Source organism: Toxoplasma gondii, chromosome II (assembly GCF_000006565.2).
Source record: "Toxoplasma gondii ME49 chromosome II, whole genome shotgun sequence".
Lineage (NCBI taxonomy): Eukaryota > Apicomplexa > Conoidasida > Eucoccidiorida > Sarcocystidae > Toxoplasma > Toxoplasma gondii.
Genome location: NC_031469.1, coordinates 781,781 through 805,117, shown reverse-complemented (window position 1 = coordinate 805,117; position 23,337 = coordinate 781,781). Strand labels below are relative to the sequence as shown.

Below are 23,337 nucleotides of genomic sequence, written 5' to 3'. Positions count from 1 at the left end.
ACCTTCTCCCGTTGAGAAGCGAAACAGATTTTCGGCATTTGTGTCATTTTCAAGTTTCTCTCCTCCAAACTCGCGGTACAACAGGTCATCCTAGCCCCGTCACTCTAGCGATCGGGGGGGGGACTAGTGGAAGAAAGGCACATTGTCTGATGTGTGCCGCGTTACTCTTGCAGATGTTCTCCCGTCCTAGATTTAAGATAATTGCGACAACTGCAGCGTCTGCTTCTGTGAAATGCGGCACGCTGCAAGGGATTTAGATCGCCTGAACGTCATCGGCGGATCGTCTGTACAGAGACGATATCCCTGCTTGTAAGTGGCACTTACCACACGCGGCGTAGCTATGATCTGCCGGCTGCGATCTCATCTGTGTAAAAGTTGGGCAGGTACTCAAAGGGAACCCTCGCATATAGAAAGGCCTCGGCGCGACAAAGGCGTATTCAGGTGGTAATCGACGAAACACTGTGATGCACTCTGGCGTGTGGATAAAATGCGTTTCTGGGGATGGTCGACCCGTCAGGAGTATGTCTGTCGTGATCACTGGAAGCAGAGGTCTCTCACAAACAACCGACGCCTTATGTGGTAGCTTGGCGTTCTGCCGGCCTTTCAGACGTTGAAGAGCAGCAATATGCACGCAGAAGCGAATGCGAGTCCCAGCTGTGATTCTCGACGGGACAACTCTGTTCGGATAGTGACTCCTGTCGAAGGACTAACGGTCAAGACTGTCGAGGTTCACTCTGTTGTCTGGCAGAAACCGTCGATGTAGAGACACCCGGTACGGCTTGGGTGGCCCCTCTCAGGTTCCCGCGACAGACAATCGCCACAGTATTTTTCTCTCGTTTTCAACGTTGCTTGTTCCGTTGCCGACATCTTTTTTACGGGAATCCCTCGCTTGAATCGGCTGAACTTCTCTGGAGCATCCGTCTTCTTGCTTCAACCATTACGTGAACTCTTAGCTGACTCGCGTTTTGCCTGTGTGGCGCTGATGATGGCAGGACCTCGTCCACAGACGCGGGTACGACAAGCAGCGCATCCGCGTGCTTCATGCTGCATGAACCGTGAACCTTTTCGTAAGTCATTTCTTGGTCTTTGTTGTCGCTAAAGACTATTTTTCTTCTTCATGGTGTCAGGTCACCTGCGGTTCCCTGACTCGGCTTATATCATCCTCAGCTCCATCACCCGCCCCCGACCTCCGATGCTCTGGCGAGTGCAGAGATTTAGCGAAACTGAGTTTCTCGAATGAACGGGAGACGGCGCAGCTAGAGAGCAACAGGCAGTTGTTTTTTTGAGGGAAACCAGAAATGCCGAAAAAGGGGGCGAATTCCTCCCTGCCGACTGCAGCGACGTCACTCGATCGGAGCGGCAGAGAAAAGCGGCATGTACAGCCACCCGACGAAGGAAGCCGTGCGTCAGCTGCTGCAGGAACTGCGAATCCTCAGTCTGGATTGCTTGCTGTGGCTGGCGAAGTCCAGGATCGCGGAGCAGAGCCACGCTGGGCCTCTCGCGGTCGTCTGCCTCAAGGGCGCGATGAGGCTCGTTCTCCTCCGCCTCCTTCACTTCCTACCAGCGTCCAGCCTACCCCCGCCAGCGAAGAGGGTCAGAGTGGTTGTACGAGAGGTTCGCTCGCTCCTCAATTAGGTCAAAATTTTTCTGTTTCGCCAGCAGCAGTCGACGCCACACCTGACAAGGCAGCCGACAGCGCAGCCACTGTGCCAGCATCAGCGCGTTTGCCTTCTCCCTCATCCTCAGAGACAGCTTCTGCTCTGCGCGGGCACTGGCACAAATCGCACATTCCACGATTTTCGGAACAACGAACCAATCACCCCGCAGGATCTTCTCCCCCCTCAGGATCTTCTCCCCCCTCAGTTTCTCCTTCTTTAGCTCATGTCCCGTCACCTTCTCCACCTTCAGTGTCTGTGGAACTTCAGAGCCCGCGTGAGGCATCTGCGGAGTCCGGACTTGCAGAGGAGTTTCGCTGTCGGATGTCGAGCGTCTCTGACAGCATGGGGGGTGCGCGGGTGGCTTCTTCAGGCCCTCCGGTTGGCGAGACATTTGGAGCTTCCAGTCCGTTCACTGCGGATGGCGAGGCGCGCTGGTTCTCTGAGCCGAGCTCTCGAAGACGGCGCAACCGAACAAGCTTGACACTTCGCCTGCGCGCGTCAGGGCACAGTGCTCAAGGGCGGGGCTGCGGAGGAGCAAGGTCTTCTCGTGGCGGGAGACCTGGGAGTCGCAGCCGAGGTTTCTCGAATTCTCTGGGGGGGGTACGCATGCCGTTGGTTCGCGGAACTGAAGGAAGGCGAACCGTGGCTGCAGGGAAGTCCGTCGTGAAGCACAACGCATCGAAGGCTCTGCAGGCCCTGCAAGCGGTGCAAGCAGAGATCGACCGCGGCGAACAGCTGCAGAGCATGTTGGGAATCCAAAAGTACACGGAGGAGAAGAAGCTGAAGGAACTGGCTGCTCTGGAGCAGACTGAAGACTACGCGGAACAGCTGACTTGCGACTTGAAGCTCCTCAGATACTACACTAACACAGAGGCGGAAATCGAGCTGCGCGACAGACGGGTACGGCCGCAGACGCGCGAGAATGGAAAGGCGCTGAGTCTGCAGGGGTTCAACTCACAGAAAAGACTTAAGGCAGGTGCATGCGCTGGTGTCACGCGGCGAGTGCCTCCGAGATCCTCTGTCGGAGAGGCCTCCCGCGATCGCGATGTAGCAGTGGGGTAGAGGAGACTGACGGGAGAGTGCTTTGTGGTCCAAATGGTGAGGATTAAAAGAAGTGAAACACTGTGGGGACCAATGGCTCAGGGTCTTGGGAGGACCATCGAGTCTTCCAAAGCAAGACACTTAAAACTACGTTACATTCGCTCTCTAAGAGAAGCTAAAATCATGATCAAATCGGATTTGCTCAAATCTCTCACACTTTACAGTCCCGTCCTCATTCCATCTCTCTCTTCAGGCACGGGCGTTCGTCTACACCCCGCTCGCGCAGATCTTCATGGCCGTGATTATCATACTCAATGTTATCTTTCTTGGCGTCTCCACTCTCGAAGTTTATTCCCGCGAATATGTCTGGGATGACAATCGAGTAAGATGCCGCCACGCTTAAGGCTCTTTGTTTCAGTCTGCGGGTTCCCTGAAAAGAGCCTGTCTTTGCAAATTCCAGACGTTTCCGGAAGCCTCAGGATACAGTGTTTGTACGTCTCGGCTCTCGGAAGACTCAGCACCCTGTCTAGCACTGTCTTCGGTCGTGTATTCTTGTTTTCGCAATATCTTTAGATGGTGGCAAACCGCACATGGATGGTCAAAAGCAGGCGCAGGGAACTCAACCGGATGGTCGAACGTTTAGGTTCCGTGTACAGGACTGATTTGGCAGGCACTGTTTCACAGGTGACAAAGATTTGTACAGAGAGAAGCGAGCGAGTGCGTCCAACTTCGCTGTACAATAAGATAGCCGTAGCCACACTTCCACTGGTGCAGCTTCACCTGGGGGATCTCGCGTTGTCCCGATTTCTTTGCAGACGAATCTTACTGTAAAGCGCGACACGCCTCTCTTCGCGACATTCTGCTTTTTAAACTTCTTTTTTGCAATTGTTTTCTTTTGGGAGATGGTTCTTCGAGTGAAATGTGACAAGGCGGCGTACTTCAACGACATAGTCAACGTCACAGATTTCGTCAACGCATGGTTTGGGATTGCCGACCTCTTCATTGTCTCCGTCGGGGTTTTCCAGAAACTGGACAACGATATCTTAAACTCCTTTGTCGCTCTCCTCAAGGTAAGCGAACACGGTTCCCTGCAGCCGCCGAACTAAACCTCCTGCGGAAGTCTGTAAACGATGACGGCAATAAGCGGTTTGGAGTTCTTGGATTGCTTCTCGTGTAGGTAACTTTCGTCTCTAGTCCGCACTGGTAGGAAATTGCCGCAGTCTGGGGGCAACGTGCACTCTCGTCTCAAGCACGCTTAGACAGCATGCTTTTGGTGACGGCCGGCCTCGAATTTGTGCCGATTAGCCCATTCTTAGAAATTGTATATACTTGGGGTGTGAAGTCGGCGACTCACAGGCGTGTCTGTCAGCAGTGATACAGCCTTCGCGTAGCCGAGCATCTTTACTTAGGCAGGGTGTACGGATGTTATACGCTGCTTCTGACAGTGTTGAAGCACCCTCGTCATAACTGCGTCTACACACCTGGATCTAAACATCGTCGTGAAGAGGCCTCTGGCGTGTGCTGGACAACAAACGGTGTCTTTTGTGACATAGTTGCCTTTTCCAGGGGTGACAGGAGGTGAGACTGACTTCCTTCTGAACTCTCTGGTGTCGAGTGCGGTCGAAACGTGGACAAACCGTGTTTTGCACTTTGCCTCAGTATCGGCTATGTTCGTAGTTTGTGTCTTTCAATGGGTGCTCGCTCTACGAGTGATAATTTCGTACAAAACTGGGGTGTGAAAGAAAAACCATTCACTCAATCGTATACTGGTTTTAAAGCTTCACAGGAAGGAGTAGTTGCAAATGCTAGTTCTTCCGTCGTGTCAAGGCATCCAAGCTGAACAACGACCCAGTCGCTAGCCTCAGGCCCATGCGTCCTTGTCATTTTGTGTGCGAATTCCATTTGCCTCGTTTCAGCTGGCTCGACTCCTGCGAGTTCTGCGGTTCATACGCATCTTGAAGTCTTTCCTTCCGATGCGTGTGTTGGTGGAAGGAATGGAGTCGTCTTTCTTCTCCCTCCTTTACGCTGCAGCTTTCTTCCTTATCTTCATCTATGGGTTCGCTGTCTTCTTCACCACCGCCTTCGGCTACGTAAGCGTTCAAGGCAAACCTCTGCTCTCTTTACTGCAGTGTCTAGTCCACTCTCTCTGCACTCGTGATACATGTGCTATAGTGACACACGTTCTTCAGGTGGTTCTGTTTCTTCACTCATCGTCATCTGTACTATGCTGGGCTTAGTGGAGCTCAACATGACTGATCTGCAGTAACTACTGAAGACTGTGTCTTGGAAAACTGCTACGTGAGAGAGTCCCTCTGGAATGAAGTCAAAGGAAGCGGAAACAACTCCAGAGCAGCCACATGAAGAATTCGACGCAGCGTACCTAGAGTAACAACAGTTCAAGAAGAATGCGGCGTGGATCTCGGGCATCGAGGAGCGCAAAAAAACAGGAAGGAACTCCCGGAATGGGCGTCGCCTGGACACGAAGGAGAGAAACAGGCCGAGAGAACAGGCTGTCTGAAGCGGACACCGTGTCGCGTATTTCCTCCCCTTTTCAAACGACAACGTCCACCTTTTGAGGAACAGACACGACTTTTTGCGCTTTCTGTGGATCACCTTTGTAGACCGCCGAGGTCAAGGAATACTGGGGCGACCTTTTTAGTTCAATGTACTCGCTGTTCCTCATTCTTACGATGACCAGTAAGGCTCCCAACCGTTCTTATCCGTAGAAACTCAATGTATGTGCTTCAGGTGCGTGTGGGTCACGCAGGGGCTGAGTGAGAAAGGGGAAGGCGATATGCGCCGAGTCTGGTGGAGAAAGGTATTTCTGATGTCCCGATTGAACTGACCATTGCGGGGTTTTTGTGCAAAACAACGTGAGAGCTACTGCGTAATCAGCAGTGGGCAACCTGTCTAGGTCCCTTTGTAGAAATAGTCGAGAGAGACCGAATCCGGACGATTCGGTAAAGCGTGTAAGAACCGTGATTCGGGAGTCAGGAGTCGATTTGGAAATTGCGCGCATGCAGCTGTCTGCGCGCAGCTTGGTCAGAGATACTGGTATCGCAGGAGCGACACCAGAGCGCTGCTTCTGGATGTTTCTTGTTCCATGGTTGACCGGAGAAATGAAGGGAGAACTTGACATCCTTATTGAGACGACCCTCCCCAACTGCTTGGGCTTGCTGCGCTTTCCTGTTTGCTTCAGACTGGGATGTGATCGCTGAGCGCACGTCTGTGTACTTCAGCTGGGCGAAGGTAGCCATCATTCTGTACACCGTCTTCTCCTACTTCGTTCTCTTCAACGTAGTGACGGGTAAGACGGGACAGGCATTCGTAGATCTCTGGGGTTGCTAAGTATATGTGCACATACATGATACTAAGCTAATGAATGTATATAGTTGGTTAGGTTCACAGGTGGCTCTGTGGATCCGCATGGGGGTGTATCTCTTAGAATCATTCGATCAATTTCACTGTTTTCCGAACTCCAAGTCTGAGCGTGTTTGGATAGAAGGATCAGTTGTTCCTTGTGTTCTTTGCTTCGGTGATCTCTGGTATATTTCTAGTGGATCTGGCGTCGCTCGCGTGCTGTTGATGCGTGCAAGTGCCCCTTGAGGCATCTCCGAGGTCCTTGCTTTTCAGTTTGGGGGACTCCATGCAGCCCGGCTTTACTCCCTTTCAGGGACGCCTGCTCGCTTTTCGGGACTTCTGTTATGAGGGATCTTCTCGCGGCCCTCTGGATGGCCTACGCTTGTTCACAGTGTGTATGTCGAGATCTTGTACCCGCGGGGAATGCGCTAAATTGCGTGTCGCTGAAAGGTCGACTCCAACAGAACAGTTCTCTCTCTGTTGAATCTTTAGGGTGTCGGAGTCCGACGTTTCCGCGGGTTCTACTCTTGTGTCTTTGCTGATTTCCGAACCACGTCCGAGTGTCGCTGTGACTGGTGAGATTACCAGAGCACCATCACGAAAGATTCTACTGATGCGAAGGACAGCGCGTCCTCCAGGTAACCAATGAGAATCTCAGGATGCGAATCTACTTTTGTCTGCAGCCGTTATCGTGGAAGCCTTTTCAACGACGGCTGGTCGCTTGGAGGAAGAGGCCTCTCACTTTTCCATGTTCACGGATTTCCGAGTGAATGAGCAGTGTTTTAAAAGTGCCATGGGAGGCGCACACCTTCTGCGAAGTCGTCGCGAGGAGTCATTGCGCCAGAGATCCAGGGAATATCTCGATTTCCGGAAAGACTTGCCTGCGGATCTCCTCACGAATGAGTCTGGAGGAACCAGGTGGCCGAGGCGTAGCGAGAGTAGCATTTGGCGCCAGCATGAGCCCGTTCGGCGTAGATCCGTGGAACCCCAAAAAAGGTGCTCAAAGGTAAGTGTGACAGCACGCGTGTGCAGAGGCGAGAGCCAGCTCGTGGGAACACAGCAGTTCCCGGAATGTTACCTGCTTCTTGGTGACGACATGAAGGTCATGCCATATCGGTCGTGCTCTAGGCGTCATGTGTGGATTACGGCTGTCACACGTATTAACAGCTTTTATGTGTGTGATTGCAGGAGTTCCGAGAGGCAAGGTGCGGATGTCCCGATACGGAGGAGGCGACTCGGGAAGAAGAAACGAAGCTGGGAAGTGCCGCTCCTAGTGTCATGTCGCGACTCGCAGCACGCCTGTGGCGGATGCGCCGTCGTGTGGGCTCCCTCAGAAGGGCTCTGAAGGTGCGAAGTCGAAGCTTGGAGCTGCTCGAAGAAGCCGCTCCTCACAGCTATGAGGACGACAGCCTTCCACGGTGGTCCTCGTTTGGTGCGAGTGCAAGTGGCGTCGCTAATCCAGACGGTGGCCGAGTGCCGGAGACCGAGAATGATGGGAGACTACACAGTATCGAAGAAATTTCGCATGACGCGGAATCGCCCTTGCCCGAGCCGCTTCTAACCTCGACAGCCGCACAACCACAGGCGCCATCTCCTACAGCTGAGCCATGTGCGAACCAGAGCGGGGATGCGAGCGCGCCGGGCAGAGGGATTGAAGTGGGAAGCGGGGAGGGACCTCCTTCGTGTTTGGCGTCGCAATTCAACACAGCTTCTCGAGAGGACACTGCTCCAAGAGACTGCGGGGGGCAGCAGAGCGGCAACAGGTCGGAATGCACATGGGAGACAGCGAGCGTCGGAGACGACGGTCCAGGTGCGTGGCGAGCAAACAGAATGCGTCGCCGCGTCAGACACACCGGGGATGACTCTTCGTCTTACTCCGAGAGCAAAGTGCAGCGCGTCCCGAATAATCTGGACGAAGCTTTCGTCGACATTGTCCCCGAAAGCCCTTACCTCGACCTCGTACGCAATCATCCTCTGCAGATTCTCGGAGAAAGGCGGGTCCAACTGGCCATGCGAGTAAGACGGTTTTGGACAGGGCGAACTTTGATGTCTGGTTTAGTTTTCCATCTACTTCCTATGGTCACTGCCTTCCTCTGGTATGCACTACTATGGAGGAAAATGAGTTTCTGAACTACTACAGTTATTGTAAACCTCCCTTTTCCGTTGCCATAATACTGGGTATCTTGCTACTTGGAGGACATAGGCAGACTGCAAACCGTTCCGAGCCAGCATTCTAAAGTGCCGACGAAGTCATCCAAAGTGTCTTGGCAAGAATTTGTAGGGTGTACAAGCAACATGCTGCAAGGAACGGGAACGTGTGTCACACAACGTAACCGAACTCCGATTCAACGTGAAACAGCAAGAACCTTGGGAGGTAATTTCGCTAAGATATACCACATTTTCGATGTCGACTATCGTTGGAGCTATCGTGGAGCTGGACAGTCTGCGAGCACCGTTTTTGCACTGGTGGAATTTCTGGATGTCTCCGTCGTTTGGGGAAAGGAGGGCTGATCGCAGCTTCCATCTTGGTGCATGCGACGCCGACTGGGAGCATATTTATGTGCATGCACTTTTCCCTCAAGTTTTCTGGCAAGCGGGGGTGTTGCCGGTTCCATGCTGATGCTTTTTCGATTCTAGGTGCCGGCCGTCCATATTTGTTTCTACTGTCCACTGGTGGTGCTTCTTTGTTCAGAAATGTCGAATTTCGTATATCCAGGCGTACGATTGTCTGACGATTCTCGCGCAGAAGGGTTTTGAAGAGATCACAGGTAAAGATACTGGGCACAGGATCCACTTATCTCAATCGGCATAACTCGGAACGGAGGAAAGCAGCTTGCCAGGAGTGCGACGGGAAGAGTTACGCTGGCACAGTGTGAAAAGTTTTAGTCTTTGAGACGCACTACCACGCAGCCACTGCGGATGTGAGATCCCAAGGACATTGCTGATACTTCATCCTCTGTTTTGTCCATTTCATCTGGGGCCTCTGGTTCAGTTTCAGGTTTTCTGACGTGTTGCAAGCGCGTCAGCGGGACTCCAACTGCTCGTCAGCTGTTCCTTCTCGAACTCGACCTCGAACGAGCCCTTCGCCATCTCGATCACAAAACATCGCGAATGCTCTCTCTTCTAAAGTTATTGGTCCGGCAGCAGGGTATATATGGTTCCGATAACAACGCTTTTCAGTTCTCTGCCACAACCACAAGAGATACGAACGGTTGACAATGTTCCTGTGATATGCAACGTAGGGGCGTGCTTGCAACTTACACAGTGAGATTGCACGCGGACCTGTTGTGGCAAGGGTCACGCAGGCCATTGCCGCTTACTGCCGCCCGAGTACCACAACAACGATATGTGGAGCTAGTAGATGTTCTGAACGGATACTAGGAGACGCTGCCGCCTGAAGTCTGCTTCCGCGTTTGTGATCCATAGGATTTGCAGTGATCAGAAGGTTACATGCAACTGCATGGGGATTTGCCAAACGCGGAGCGGATCGTTCAGAGAATTTTGCTTCCGGCGGAATGTTTCATCACTGCCCAATGGTAGGGCCCCGACGTTCAAGGGCATGTGCTGTTCAGCTTGTCGATACAGCAGAACTGGATGGTATTTGAACAACTGGAGTTTTTTTACAGAATTCTTGTGGCGCAAGCTGCTCCGACAGGTGGGATTGTTCCATGTTCATGTCAGGAACTAAAACATCTCTATCCATATTTCCGCACAAGTTGCGTGCTTGCGCACAAGTGTGTCGGCGTGTTCGTGCGCCAGAGAGGGCGTATTGCTGAAAGCCGAGCACTCAGGACGCTGATGCGATGTGCCCAGGATAACGGTGCCACCACTTTTTGTAGTGATCATGTTTTCCACTTGCCGGTCTTCTACTTCCCGATGGAGACCGGTTTACATACCGTAGCAGGCCACTTAGCCAGTAATGTTTTCTGCAGTCATAAGGCTTTCTTCGTATTGGTACGGCGCGTAACCGACAACTTGGGAGACACCTGACTTTCTATCAAAAAACAGGCTGGAGACCTTGCGTGTGACTCGCCTGTCGCACTCTGAGCAGTTGAATCAAATGGAATTGCGCTTGTAAAGGAAGTCATACGACACACGTGTTGGCATGCAACACCTTTTCCTCGAAGGCGAAGTGAATAACTATAGGTCAAGACAAGGTGGTTTCGCCGCCGCTCTGGAATGGTCACTGCCGTATAAATTTAACTGCGTTGTAGTTGTTTCGTATGTATTGTCTGCGTCCCCCGCTGGTTACGGCATTAAGGGGGGGGGAACTTCAGTATGTTGCGGCGTATTGAAGTGCAGTGGAACCCATTTATGTCTTACGGGTATGGCCGGTTGACGCATTCACTAGTTATATTTGAGGATCAACCCTTGGCATTTCTGGGTAAGCAGATGCGAATTCAAGTACGTCTCCTGTGGTTTGTGACTCGTTGGAACTCGCATAACGCCTCTGGCACAGTGGAATCCTTGCCAGCAGCCACCGATGAGTGTCGAGGCAACGACCAGACACCACAAATAATTATTTTAGAAAAATGGCTGCGTGTCCCACTTATCAACTGACGCATGGCGGATCCCGAGCCCTGTCAATGTTAGAAACACTGTCGCAGCGCAACTGGATATACCGCAGAGATGGTTTCGCTGATTCACTGTCGTGCATCGCGACGTTAAGCCTTCGTGGTGGCGCAAGCTTAATGTTTGCGTGAAAGATAGACTATTCGCGGTGGCTACATGGTGATGTCTAAAGTTGGATGTTCATTCAATGTAATTGGCTAGTTTTTGCAGGGTTGTTGGAAGCCGGTCCTTTTTGGTTGTTTGCCCGGTATACACACAGGCCATTCGCTGTTGCCCCCATCCTTGTCGCGCTCAACGACGCACTGAAAATGCACACAGCGCCGCGGCATGGGCACGGTGGGTACACAGCACAAGGAGCGTTTTACGGAACACTCCACCTTCCAGTCTCTAGACACGAGTAGGAAAACGCTTGCATCGTTCTTCTGCAGTTTTCCTTCTCGGCCACGATGCATGCACATGATTTCCGGGGGAATCTAGCAGTGTCTTCGGTTGTCTAGCCCCAGTCCCGTAGGTAAAGAAGTGTAGGACCCGCAGCCAACAATTCTGTCGGCAGCAGTAAAAATCCGCCGGGTTGTTCCTATTGTTTTGCGTAAATCTACAGGAGTTGCCGTTCATTTGATGGCTTATGGATGATGACAGTGACAGGCGTCAGCGCAGACCACAGGAATCCATCTTTATGGTGGTAACGGATAGTTGGTGGACTGCGCTCTTGCGGGTACCCTCTCGACCCTCCAGTTCCGCTCGGTTGCGAGAGAGTGAGTGGTGTGGTGGGCTGGCGGCGCAGCCGCGGGAGGATCGTCCGTATCGTGATTTTCGATTACTGTCATTATCATCATTGTCAAGTGCTGGTGTGCATTAAAACTACGTTTTGGGGGCATTTTTTTCTTTGGTATTTTTATATGCATCGGCAAGACGTTGTTGATTCTATATCCATTGGCATGGAGTATCCCCGCCTTTTGCTCCCCTGTGCCCCGCCTCCGCTCCTTTGTTTTGGGGCCCAGATGACAGGCCGCGCCTGAATTATTTGATGGGACTGTATGCCTGTCTACGCCGTCTTCTTCGTCTCACAAACAGGGTCTGCTTCCATTCCATTTTTCTCCCTGGAGCCATCAGTTGCAGTGTAGAAACATTTGGGTGAACAACTGCAAACTGAAACGCGGTAGATTTCGCATTCCGTCGCAAAACAATGCTTGTTTTTCTGTCTAACTTAAATCAGCAGAGTTTTCGGTTCATGGTCCTGCATGCCGCAAAGAGTGGCGGGAAGGAAGACCACCGGCGCGGTTCTCCAGTATGAACTCCGTTGAAACAAAGTTTTTTTTGCTGAAAAGCAAGTAGTTTCCGAGTGTGCCGTGTCGCAGGGGAACTGTGGTGTATCATACGCTACACGGAAGGGAAGTCGCGATTGCACCCAACACGTGTGCTGAAGAGGGTCAGTCCCACCTCTCGGCGATTCTGGCGCCATCCAATTCCGCACAAGTTCTTTGCCCTCCCCCCTGTCGCGGACGAGGCGTGCAGAGAGTTCATTGCGAGCATCTGGTGCGTGTGTGTCGTGCGCTGACAGAGGGTACTCGAAAGTTGAGGACAAAGCTATGGAGGGTTTTCCCGATGGATCGGCCTTGTTTGTCATGTTGCCTCATGTGGGATAAGAATGCCATATACCGCTGGAAGTGCTGTTTGTCTGTGTTGCGGATCCCCTGGCTCTCCCGTGACTGCGTATCTGATGTACAGCCCGCAACACATGTCTGCGCAGAGGTAGACTGCCGGCCAGTTTGCGAGACAGTTCCGTCGTTCCTTCGGCCACATCACACAGTTCATTCCTTTCTGTGAATCCGCAGCGCACTTGCCTGGGATTGTTGTGCCTTAACTCGCCTTCACACAGGCCCTCCTGCGGCGTTTCCTTTGCATGCGCGCTTCCCTCCACGTCTCGCGAGTGTGAAAGAACTTCCGAGTCGTCCGGATGGTGCGCAGAACTGTGTTGAACTTTTTTTTCTTCTCTAGCGCTGACAAATGTGTCCCCCCGGTGCATTTCAGATGCGATACTTAAGTAAGGCAACAAGCTGAAGTGGGATTCCGCTCTCACTCTACGACTTCCCTTTTTTCTCGGTGCCTTTCCCTCGCTTACTTCAGTCCTTCAGGGCCTTTTAAGCCCATCGCTCGTAACGCCGAACTCCACCTCACTGAATGCTCTCAGTGTTAACAGGTGGTTCCGCTTCTCCGCTGTTCGCTTCCCAATCGGTTCGCAGTCACAAGTTGATTCTCGAAAATGTGTGAACCGAACAAGTCCGACGTGCCACATTTTTTCTAGTTTGAAATTTCCCGGAGTCGTCCCCGCTGCCAGTCGCCGGCTTGCACCGACTCAAGCGTCTGGGAATGTGACGCGGCGAATTTGCGAGAAGACGAAAACATTTTGGTGACACCTCCGTCCCCAGGAAGAGCAGGGAACGGTTGACTCCCAGGGGACAAGTGGCTACACATACGGCTTCCTTTGTGTCCTGAAACTTTCTAAAGCCATCGACACGGGAAGACCGTGGAAAACGGACCCGTCTTCGTGGAGGCCATGGCCAAAAACGTGGACGCTGTGCAGAGAACCTATCCGTTTCATCTTGGGGGGCCAGAAACGATGTGACCCTGACCAAGGGTGACAAGCTGTTCGGCTTTCTCAACATCTGTCTCTAGGCTACGGAGACTTCTGGCGTGGAGAGAAGAGCAGGCTTCAGACGGACCCTCTTCCGAAGGCGGTCTTGAGAGAAAGTCGAGGGTGCCGAGTGATCTAAGTGATGAAGGAGAGCTTCATGGATGTCTCCCGAAAGGGGAGAGGAAGCAGAGAGGACGAAGGCGCGTCCTGTGGTGGCACTAATGAGGAAAAGAGAGAACTCTGCGATCCGACCACAGGCGACACAAACACTGGTGTGTGTGTTTCTTCCGACACGCCAGGTGCTGTCCCAGGTTTTTCACCCACAGAGGCAAATGGTTCACCGACTGAAAAGCGGTTGGGCGGAAATTCAGACGAAGGAACACTGTCTACAGCAGAAGTGCCTGGCGGGTCTTCATTCTCCCCACGTGAAGCCGGCGTGGTAACGAATGCAGGCGGTGACGCTTCACTTTCAGGGTCCACCCAGGCGACCTTCTGCGCGTTCTGCACAGGAGAAATAACGGGATGGCCGTCGCGGACGGAAGCTGACTCGTGTCCAGACCATCAGGGGCCGGAAAATGTTCGTCTGTCTTCTGCATGCAGAGACCGGCGTGCATGTACATGCGGGGGAAGTCCGCAGTCACTGGAGAAGTGTGCGGAAGTCGAGGGGACCAAACAGGCCGGGGAAGGAGGGACGGGCGAGCAGACGGAAAGCGACAAAGGGGGCAGGGACCAAGAGAAACCAGTCTGTCGCCTGAGGTGGTATCTATACAATGTCGAAGCCATTCTTAACAGACTGGCGAGAGCTGAGAGTGTCGTCTCGCCGCCCTTCGACGCAAAATCTGTCGGGGGCCCTCTGTATATACGGCTGGATCCGCTGCATCCGCCCGCTGACGAGACATGCGGAAACGGCAATCGGTCGCTGTCGTGTGGCTCACGTTCAACTGGACCGACAGCATCTTCAACCGCATCTCCGTCAGTGAGGCAAACGGAAGGACTGTTTCCAGGCATTTTGAAGAAAGGTGGGAAGGGCGCCAACCAGCGATTCGTGGATCGCTCGTTGGGGGAAGAAAAAACGACGTTCGATTGGGACACCTGTCGCTTTGGGGTTTTCGTTGCGTGCTGCGCGTATGTGACCATGGACTTTTCAATCCAGATGGTAGAGCTAGGCGTTGGCAAACAAGATTTCCGGAGAAACGGGGATGAGGGGAAGCTCCAGCCCCCCGAGGGAGTGGCCAGTGGAGAGTTCAGAGAACCTGCCATGGCAGAGCAAAGCGCAAATGACAAGAAGGGGGGATCCTTCCAGGGTGCATTATGTGACACACGACCTCCTGGGGACGATAGAGAGAGGACACCTGGACGTGTGCTCGTCGACTCGGGCCGCTGTTTGTACAGCAGTCGACAGCAAGGTACTCTCTGGCACGGCGTCCACAACTTTGCAGCTCTTTCAGCTGCAGATCGTGACGAAAATCTTCTTGTTCTCGACGTCATCATTCACAGTGCCACGGTCGAAACGCCGCCGGTGGAATCCCTTGAACCTGAATCAGAGGATTTGGTGGAGGAGCGCGGGAAAGTCGTGCACACTGGCAGCGCCGAATCAGCAAGTACATCTGACTCGCGCATCCCTGAAAAGGCTCTGGCTACAAAGCCGAATGCATTTCTTTCTGATGCAGCATTTGACTCCACACGGCTGGAACGTGAAACCGTGGACTCCAAAGAGCGACCACCAGCGTCTTCAGATGGCTCGGGGAATATCAGGTCTGGCTCTCCTGCACATGCGGGTGTAGCGCCTGGAACAGAGGAAAAGGTCGTGCTGGGAGTGAGAGGCGGAGGGAATTCCCGGGTGCAGAAGTGCGTAGGTCGACTATCTGGAGACGATGGGCTCTCACAGGAGGTCGACCACGGAGGAAGGAGTCGAAGGCAGCCATCCACGCGCCTGTCTGTCGGCGCCGCGATGCAAGGAGGAACTCGCCTAAGTAACTTGAGGAAAGTCCGGATCGAGTTGGAGCAAAATCGAGGTTCCGTCGAGGGCTTGGGACGACACAACGGCGCCAAGACCCACGCCGCATGGAACCGTGTCAAGAGCGTTTCGGAATGCGTCGACCCGCAAGCGGTAAAGGGAGAATCAGGCCACTGTGGCGTCAACTCGGGTCTGGCGAAACGGAAAGGGGTCCGCTGTGCGCAAGTGTCGCAGTTGGCCGGACGTGCGACGCAAGCAGGTCGGAATCGAGGCAAAGGGGGGCGTGAGGCGGAAGCGAGATCCACGTTGGCAGGTCAAGAGTATCACAGGCTTCAGGTGGCGGAGGCAGTGGAGCCCCAGCGCGGCGTCGAGAAGGTGGCGAAGGGACGGAGGGGCGGGCGCGCGCATGGGAAGTCGGCTGGAGCCCAAAGTAGGGACTGCCAGGAGTGTAGACCAGGGGGAGGTGAAGGAACGAACGTGGCAGGAACTGGAAACGCGTCGGCAAAGAAGAAACGCGAGACGCAGAGGCAACAGCATCGGACGGGCAACAGCGGGACTGCGAAAGACGGAGATATGGCACGCGTACTTGCCGCCTGGGGCACTTTGAGGGAAATTGACGGCTCCGCGGATGCTGAACGTTTCGGAGTGGCTGTTGAGGATTTCTTCCAGGATCCGTCGGCAGGTGCCGGGCTGACTGGCTGTAGGCCTTCGATATGGGCGGATGCCACGGGCCAAGCCACCACGTTGTCAAGACTGTGGGAGAGGGAACAGGGAGGCCCACCTGGCTTGGGAGAAGAAACTGCTATGAATGTGAAGACTGCGCATTCCAGGCTTCAAGCGAAGGCTGCACGGTCAGCTCCAAGTGATACGTCTTCCGTACAGAGGTGCTACCAGGATGGTGCTGCGCCGCGCCACAGCGAAGACGGATGCTGGAAGATTGACACAACCCGTGGAGGCGGCCACACTTTGTCGGCGCTAAATGTGTTGCTGTCCCTTGCCGGCCGTGATGGAAATGAGGCCTTTGGCTCGACAGCAATGAGCTCTGGACGCTCAGGAAATTCATCGCAGATATCCGGCGGCGTGCCGTCCCCTTATCTGTCGTCTGCTTTCCAGGAGAAGCCTCTTGCATGCGGCGTGTCTCAAGGCAACGGCGACCAGCGCGGACTGTGGAACCCCTCATTTGAAGAGGGAGCGGATCCGGGGCTAGGCGGGACGAGAGAAACTGCGATGTTTTTGTCTGACCAAAACGCGTATGGCCATGCCAGTTTGGGAAGCGAGTTTCACGAAGCCGACCCAGGACTCGGTACGCGAGGGAGGAACTTCCCTGTGGCTCCCTTTCCGGGATGGCCTCCTGCGTCGCGAACAGGACTGGAGGGACGACGAAGGGACGCAGCAGACGTTCCAGGTGCAGGTCCCATGCAAGCCGGCAATCTCACTACCTCTTTATCGGACACACCAAACGAACCTCCGGTCCTCGTCCAGTACGCGCGGGCTCTGCAAGCAGCCGCGGCTTCTTCGCCAACGCAACAGAACAGAGGTGGAGCAGGGGAAGATATTTCAAGCGGTGCGGTGTTTCAGGCAGATCGGCTGTCAGGCGTTGACTTGCAGCGTGGCTTAGGTCAGGATGTTTTGGTAAGTCGATGGCGAAGACAGGAGGAAGCACGAGCTGAAGAGCTGGGGAGACACGAGACAAGCGTTGCGGTGGCAACTTGGTGAATGACGCAGGGGTGCCAGAGAGCTCCCGTGATCGTGCCATAGCATAGGAAAGCCGCTGAAGGGAGAGTTGCTTCTTCGCTTAGTAGATCTGTGTCTACTGTAAACTGTAACCGTCCTCATCAAAATGGAGTACCATTCTGTCTCCCTCTGACAGCTGGTTCATACTGTCGGTTAGTTCCATCTTCTGTGACTCGTGCCTTGTTAAAGGACGCGTGGGTAGAGACCACAGATTCGGTGTCATTCGGTGTCAGTGTTCCTGATGTGTTTCCTCGTTCCGTGTCTCTGTATCGCGTTTCAGGCCAGTCGGCAGAGTTACGATGATCGAATCCACGGGGAGCCATCGCTTGATGAAATGTATCCGTCGGGGAATCCCAGGGAATCCAGTGGCGGTCAGCGAGGAAGTTCATTCTATTCACCTGGCTTGACGGCACTGGAAGAAGAACACGCGAGTCGACGACTAGCTCGGACTCTTCTCAGTGATTGCGCGATCCCCGATTCTTCGCTAGGTGCTTGTCTGAGCAACAACGACGCCGCTGAAATGTCGACTGAACATGCGACAACGCCGGCGTCTGAGCAGGACGCCCAGTTGTGAGTGGGAAGTAGAGACGGCTCAACATATGATGAGGAAAGAGTGTTTCTATCCTGGCGACGTCAGGGTACCGTGCATTTCCACTGCTGGTTTTGGTCTGCGTGCAATGTTAGTAGATCCAAGACCGTGGTTCTGCAATACCTTGTCGACTAGGGAGCTCCCAGTACAATATGCATGCCTCGAATATCCGTTTCTTCTGTGATGTCGACGCTGTTGCTTTCCACAGGTGGCGACGAAACGGTCCTGATGCACAGACACCGGAGGAAAGATATGTGGGATCCGCCGGAAGCACTGCGTCGTGTGTCGTGGCAACTGCTCTCGATCTGGGTCTTGGAGCTAGATGCCATAGCGGGCACCAGGTTTCTTCCTCCCTGAACGTTTTGGACGCCGCTGTTGCGCATCTTCGGCGGCGCGAGGGCCTTTCGTTCGACCGAGGATTGATCTGCGGTCTTTTTTCTCATCCAATCGCACGATGTGAGTTTCGGAAACATGATCACATGAAGCGGAGCACGCAGCAGTGACGAACAACATGGATACTGATACAACAAACATTCCGGGTGTCGTGGTTGTGTCTTGAGGTGTCGCGAAGCCCCATTAAGAGACCTACGTTTGGAGAATGGTGGTAGGGAAGCCGAGAGGTCGGTCCTGTAACGTCTTGACAGTTTTTAGCAGTTCCTGACGTCGACTGCTGGCGGAAGGGTCTGCACCGGATGTGTACATGTACTTTGTTGTTCGTGTGCATGCACTTCCTGGCAGATCCTGACGAAGACACATTGGAGGCATCCCGTCGGGTACACCAACAACTAACCCAGCAGGAGCAGCCCGCAGTGGCGAATGCGTACGAGCAGATGCAGACACTGGATGGCATGAAAGACGAGTATTCTCGAGCGCCGCATCAACGGGGCGACTCGTCGCGCTCATCGTACGGAGAGCGCGATGCGCGTGTCGCCCAGGTCGGCGAAACAAGAGACCATCCCGAGAGCGAGGAAGTGACAAGAGAATATGCGCTGCAGTATTTGGCTGAAAATATCGGACGCATAAGAAGAGACACCGCGGAGTACGACTCACTGGTGGGAAGAACATCGTCTGCGCTCCGAGGTCACTCTGTCACTGTCGCCATGCTCCCGCGAGCATCGCTTCCCAAGTCCGAAAACAGCGAGAGCACACGAAATGCTCTTCCTGAGGTCCCGTCTGGCGACGATTGACACAAGATAGTTGACGGAGTGAGCAAGTGGTTGTTTGAGGGTGCGGGAGGCGGAAAAGGCGGTCGATCGGGAAAGCTAGCAAAACAGGGAAGCGGCAGATGAAGAAGAGCGAGGTCCTTGCGCTGCAGGGAGAGTGCATGCAGTGCTTGTCCTTCTGCGGCAGAAATGCGTCATAATCTTTTGAAATCGGGAGAAGAATGACCCTTTTGAGGGAAACGAGGCGTGTTCAAAACGAGCATTCACCGTCTTTGGCGCAAAACGGTTCATGGAAAAGAAGTCAGCCGATCGTCCGTCCCCGCGATTTGTGGCCCCGCGCCCACCAAAGAGGCGGCAAAGGACAGAGGGGAAACTGGTGTGTTTTCGGCCGCTTGTGACACTTCTGCATCAGTTACTCACAGGAGGGCTGATCGAAAACTTGCCAGCTGCCACCGGGCTGTGTTTTTGACCCCCCACTCAGGTCTCTCCTGAGGCCAAAGGTCAACGTGTCATCTGATCAGCAGCCATGCAGCTTAGTCGCTTGATATGTCACAGACTGGAGAAGCGCAAGGACAAACAGGTCAGGCCGACAAAGAGAGTCTCCAATGGAGAGTCTCCGGTGGTTCAGCGAAGGCCCTCAGACTGGCAATTGTCTGTAGGCTCCCAGAGTCAATGTAGCGGAAAGGAAAACTGTACGTGCAGTGTGCAGCCTGCGTGTGACATGCTCAAGAGATCTTGTCAAATGTGAATTTGACCGTGTGGCTGATGACGGGGACGTTATTGTGGCGTCCAGAGAATATTTTAATGGTATTTTGCGTAGTGGGAAGAAAGGGAGACTTGCCGATCAAGTGTGGCATCGCGTCCGCTGTTCTTCGCATGTGTGTGTTCAGTTTTTTTATCATACACACCTGCTGTTTTACCAAGTGTGTGAAGAAGAAAGGTGACAAGCTCATGCTGGCGTTTTTTCCCCAGATTTTGCGTGGTGGCTGTTTTCCCCGCTTTCCATATCCGGAGAGTAGCAGGGGTGTTTGTATTGTTTGCTGGGGTGGGTGCCGTAGTCACCGCTCAAAAGTGCGTCGTTTTCGGTTTACAGAGGTGTTTCATAAGGTATGAGAATTGTGTTGTTCGTGGCTTCATTGTTGCAATTCGCTACCGGGAACTAACAGCAGAACCGGAGTATTGGAGTTGCTCGTTTGCATTTTGTGAATCGCTAGTCCGTCGTGCATTCCGCAATGGCGAACGAAGAGGCGCCTCGCAACGTCTAAATTCCGGTCGCGTGTGCGTGTGCAGCATGCACGTTGTTGGTGTACAGAGCCATGTGGTTACCAACAGGTTCCCGATTCTACGGAAATTTCAGTTATGTGTCTGGGGAGAAGTAATTCGTATTCAGAATTATTTGAAATGTCTTGCGGTGGTGGAAGACACGTTTCATTTTCTGTGGGCCTCAACAGTTTCATGTGAGATCGGCGCGAAGTGCCCCGTCGTCTTGTTCTCGGGGTTTTGGGAGGGCGGGGGGAGGAGGTGGCAGAGTTTATTTGATTTTTCGTTCGGACACCAACGGAGGTACTTTTTGACACTGTCGGAGTGCAAATCATTTAGGTCTCAACGTTTTGAAAGGGTGCGTTAATATATAAACGTGCACGACGTGAGACACACTTGTCCTTGTCGTTTTTATCCATGTGTCTGTCATTTATCCTCTCGATCACCGTGTTATCCGTGTTAAACGAGATGTAGGGAGGCAAATTGTTTCTCTATTTCGTGATTCGGCGCCGTTACTGGTCGCCGTTATTGTATTGTTGCATCCTTCGGCTGCCGAGATTTGCCTTCGCATGGCGCTCTCGTTGCGCTGAGGCGGGGACTGGGATGTCTACTACGCTGTTGACAGCGAGCAGTGCCGACATGTGTCCAGTGTACACCAGTCGATCTGCTGTTGGTTCACGGGTAGAAGACTCACCCCAGTCGTGGCTGCATAACGTCTGCTTTGTCGACAGCATTCCAGATATTCTCGTGCAAGCCTTAATTTTGTAGTCTGTGACTGGAACATGCGAAGTGCTGGGAACGCGGCTCAGGTCTCCCTCTGCCCCGAGGGATAGACCCTTTATGGAAGAAACAAAATGCGCTGGGGAAGAGCGGGTGCCCAGAGTAGCATGAGAAGATCTCAGACGGTGTGCGCTGTACAGCCGTCGGTTGCATTTTTGCGGGGATTTGCCCGCGTGTGTCCCAAAGATTGCTTTCAACTTAAAATTTTTCGTTTCTCCTGTCGGGCCACTGTGGTTTTAAATCACCTTTGCGTAGCGTCCTCCGGGTCGTGTGCTGGAACGGGAAATCCCATCAACTGTGATGTCGGACTCACGAGCCGCCTGGAAGCAAACACGGTCAAAAGTAAGGATGTGAAAGGTCCAATCAAAGCAGATAACATTCAAAATACAGTACGCATCTTTGAGTCCCAGCTGTCTTTTTGAACTCTTAAGCTTGCTTCTGTCCTCAGGTAATATTCCTCAGTAGGGTTTACGTACAAGAGCATGTAGAGTTTAAATGTGCCTCGGATGAGACAGAAACGACTCCCTGTCCTGCTCGCCATAATGTTCCAATCGAGTAGAATTATTTAGAACAAGAATCCCTCAAGTAATCATGTGAATAAGAAGGAGCAGATGTTCTTTATACGCATCGCGTTTCAGTGGGCCATGTTTCTGTAGACAGTGCGCCCGGTGGCGCACACTGACCCTTTAATAAGAACGCCCAGCACAAGAATGAGCACGTGGATGACACGGCATATCGTATGTACCCCGCATATTCCGCGGCTCCAGTTTCCGTCCATCAAATCTGTAGTGTTGGTTCGCTGATTAAAGGCTTCATTCAGGCTCCATAACTGGGCTGGGTGAACACCGCAACTTAGTATTTGCTTGATCGGTACCTTGGATACTGAAAGTCTTGTGTAGGGTCTACCCTGTTTAAGGCAAAACCCGAACTTGGTCACTTCAGTGATACGCTGGCACGAGTGACTCGTATGAGCAACAATTTTCGCAAGCACAGTGGCGCATAAAAAAGCCACAACCGCTTCTTTTATGGTTTTATCGGTGCAATAAGCAGCCATGGCTATGCTGGATGTATACGTGCGCCGGAACAAGGCGCCCTTGCCAAGATCGAGCAACGCAATTGTGTAAGGTTTTTCTATTGCCTATCGGTGTGTTTCTGTTGCATTTCTCTGTTTTGCACTAAGCAGTATTTTTTGCAGAGCAAAAAGTACACATCCTGATGCCAGATACATGGGACTTAATCTGAAGGCACGGAGAGCAGCGAAAGTCGGCGATATCCACTTGTGGTTAGTTTTGTACTTCACTGCGACGTGATTAGTTCCTCGTGACGCTTCGTGAAACACAAAACCTTGATGCTTTCCAATACACAGTTTGACAGTAAACTGCTGAATATCGCGTGAATTCAGCGTTCAACCGCTCCTACCCCCCTCCCCCTTCACAGATGTCATTCGTTTCTTCAGTGGACCATCGCTACTGCGGTGTGTTAACAACTAATGCTGAAAAAGAAGACTCAACAGCGATGGACATGCTATAATCTTTCCAGCAAGAACATGTTCGAGTGCCACCAGCATCTGCTAGTCACCAGAGTTTCGTAACTCATTGTGACAACAGTTACAACGGGCGGAGCCAGCAAGATGCATCGTTCCACCGTGGGCAGTTTATGTTCAGGGAGAGATACATTCATAGTGCAATCAGTTACGCGCATTGTTTTTCGCGTCATCGGCATATGCGCCACTTCCTGGCCCCTCCTGTACACCGCCAATGGAAAACTCAAAAAAAGGCGCGTTGCGTTTTCAATCTTTTGTTGCAGGTCTGTCCTTGCTAGAATCGCAGGTTGGAAAACAGTGAAGAATGATGATTTGAATTGCGATAGCTCCCCTCAGTACTCATAGGTATTTCAGGAAGACCGACAAGGTGTGTCTCCCAAGCGATACATGTCGGCCATCTCCGAGAAAGTCATTCGTCCTGTATTTTAAGGTGACACTGCTCACGAATGTAACCCACAATGTTTCTGGACTCTTACAGGTTGGGTTTTTGCTTGACGGCATCCACCAAAAGGCTGGTTTCGACGCCCAACTAAATTATTCGCATCACTTCACTTTCAATCGCGTACACACACACACACAATACGACCACCACAAAAAGAAACACTGTTAGGTCGCAGTCATCGGACCGAAGTCCCCCGCGCGTAGATGCAGGCTTGTTTTTCCAAACATGCAATTACGGGTGTTTGGGCTCATAAACTTTTTCCATTTGAAAAATAGTGACGACGCGCACACACGGGTCGACACCTTCCGGACTACACCGATCCTTTAGCCAGCAAAGTCGCTGTCTTCAAATTTTTTGAGTTAATGAAGACAACTCTAGCAGTCACAGATCCACGTACGGGTAACGATTTGACCCTTGTGAATTGCTGGATACCTGCCGCTTCGTGCTTATTCTTTTGCATCTTAGACGCCTGTTTTCCGCAACTAAAAGAATCACGAGTGCAGCTGGAGTTCCCGTCAGAGATGCTACCCCAGGTAAAATACAGTAAACGTGATTTCTCCGCCAATCGTGCACACTCGATGTCACATACATGTGCAGTTGGCC

The 23,337-nt window shown here is 52.8% G+C and overlaps 2 protein-coding genes across 2 annotated transcripts; both read left to right on the top strand.

Annotated features, from left to right (window-relative positions):
• Window positions 1-249: 249 nt before the first annotated feature.
• On the top strand, window positions 250-10,843 carry TGME49_222060 (hypothetical protein). The gene is made up of 10 exons (XM_018779950.1): window positions 250-2,558; window positions 2,953-3,081; window positions 3,725-3,769; window positions 4,731-4,789; window positions 5,075-5,093; window positions 5,321-5,396; window positions 5,899-6,006; window positions 6,743-7,065; window positions 7,248-8,075; window positions 9,052-10,843. Exons 1-10 carry the CDS (start codon window positions 1,299-1,301, stop codon window positions 9,064-9,066), a joined length of 2,862 nt encoding a protein of 953 aa, XP_018638298.1. The 5' UTR covers window positions 250-1,298; the 3' UTR covers window positions 9,067-10,843.
• A 59-nt stretch (window positions 10,844-10,902) lies between these two features.
• TGME49_222050 (hypothetical protein) lies at window positions 10,903-21,488 on the top strand. The gene is made up of 4 exons (XM_002369983.2): window positions 10,903-16,855; window positions 17,238-17,527; window positions 17,755-18,002; window positions 18,285-21,488. The coding sequence occupies exons 1-4, from the start codon at window positions 13,409-13,411 to the stop codon at window positions 18,731-18,733; spliced, it is 4,434 nt and encodes a 1,477-aa protein (XP_002370024.2). The 5' UTR covers window positions 10,903-13,408; the 3' UTR covers window positions 18,734-21,488.
• The last annotated feature ends 1,849 nt before the right edge of the window (window positions 21,489-23,337 follow it).

Bases quoted from the DNA above. Each gene is read 5' to 3' on its own strand.
- TGME49_222060 (XM_018779950.1), top strand. From the start codon at position 1,299: ATGCCGAAAAAGGGGGCGAATTCCTCCCTGCCGACTGCAGCGACGTCA. The intron at 5,397-5,898 runs GTAAGGCTCCCA...TGTTTGCTTCAG, and splicing joins CCTCATTCTTACGATGACCA to ACTGGGATGTGATCGCTGAG. The intron at 7,066-7,247 runs GTAAGTGTGACA...GTGTGATTGCAG, and splicing joins CCCAAAAAAGGTGCTCAAAG to GAGTTCCGAGAGGCAAGGTG.
- TGME49_222050 (XM_002369983.2), top strand. From the start codon at position 13,409: ATGAAGGAGAGCTTCATGGATGTCTCCCGAAAGGGGAGAGGAAGCAGA. The intron at 16,856-17,237 runs GTAAGTCGATGG...ATCGCGTTTCAG, and splicing joins GCTTAGGTCAGGATGTTTTG to GCCAGTCGGCAGAGTTACGA. The intron at 17,528-17,754 runs GTGAGTGGGAAG...TGCTTTCCACAG, and splicing joins TCTGAGCAGGACGCCCAGTT to GTGGCGACGAAACGGTCCTG.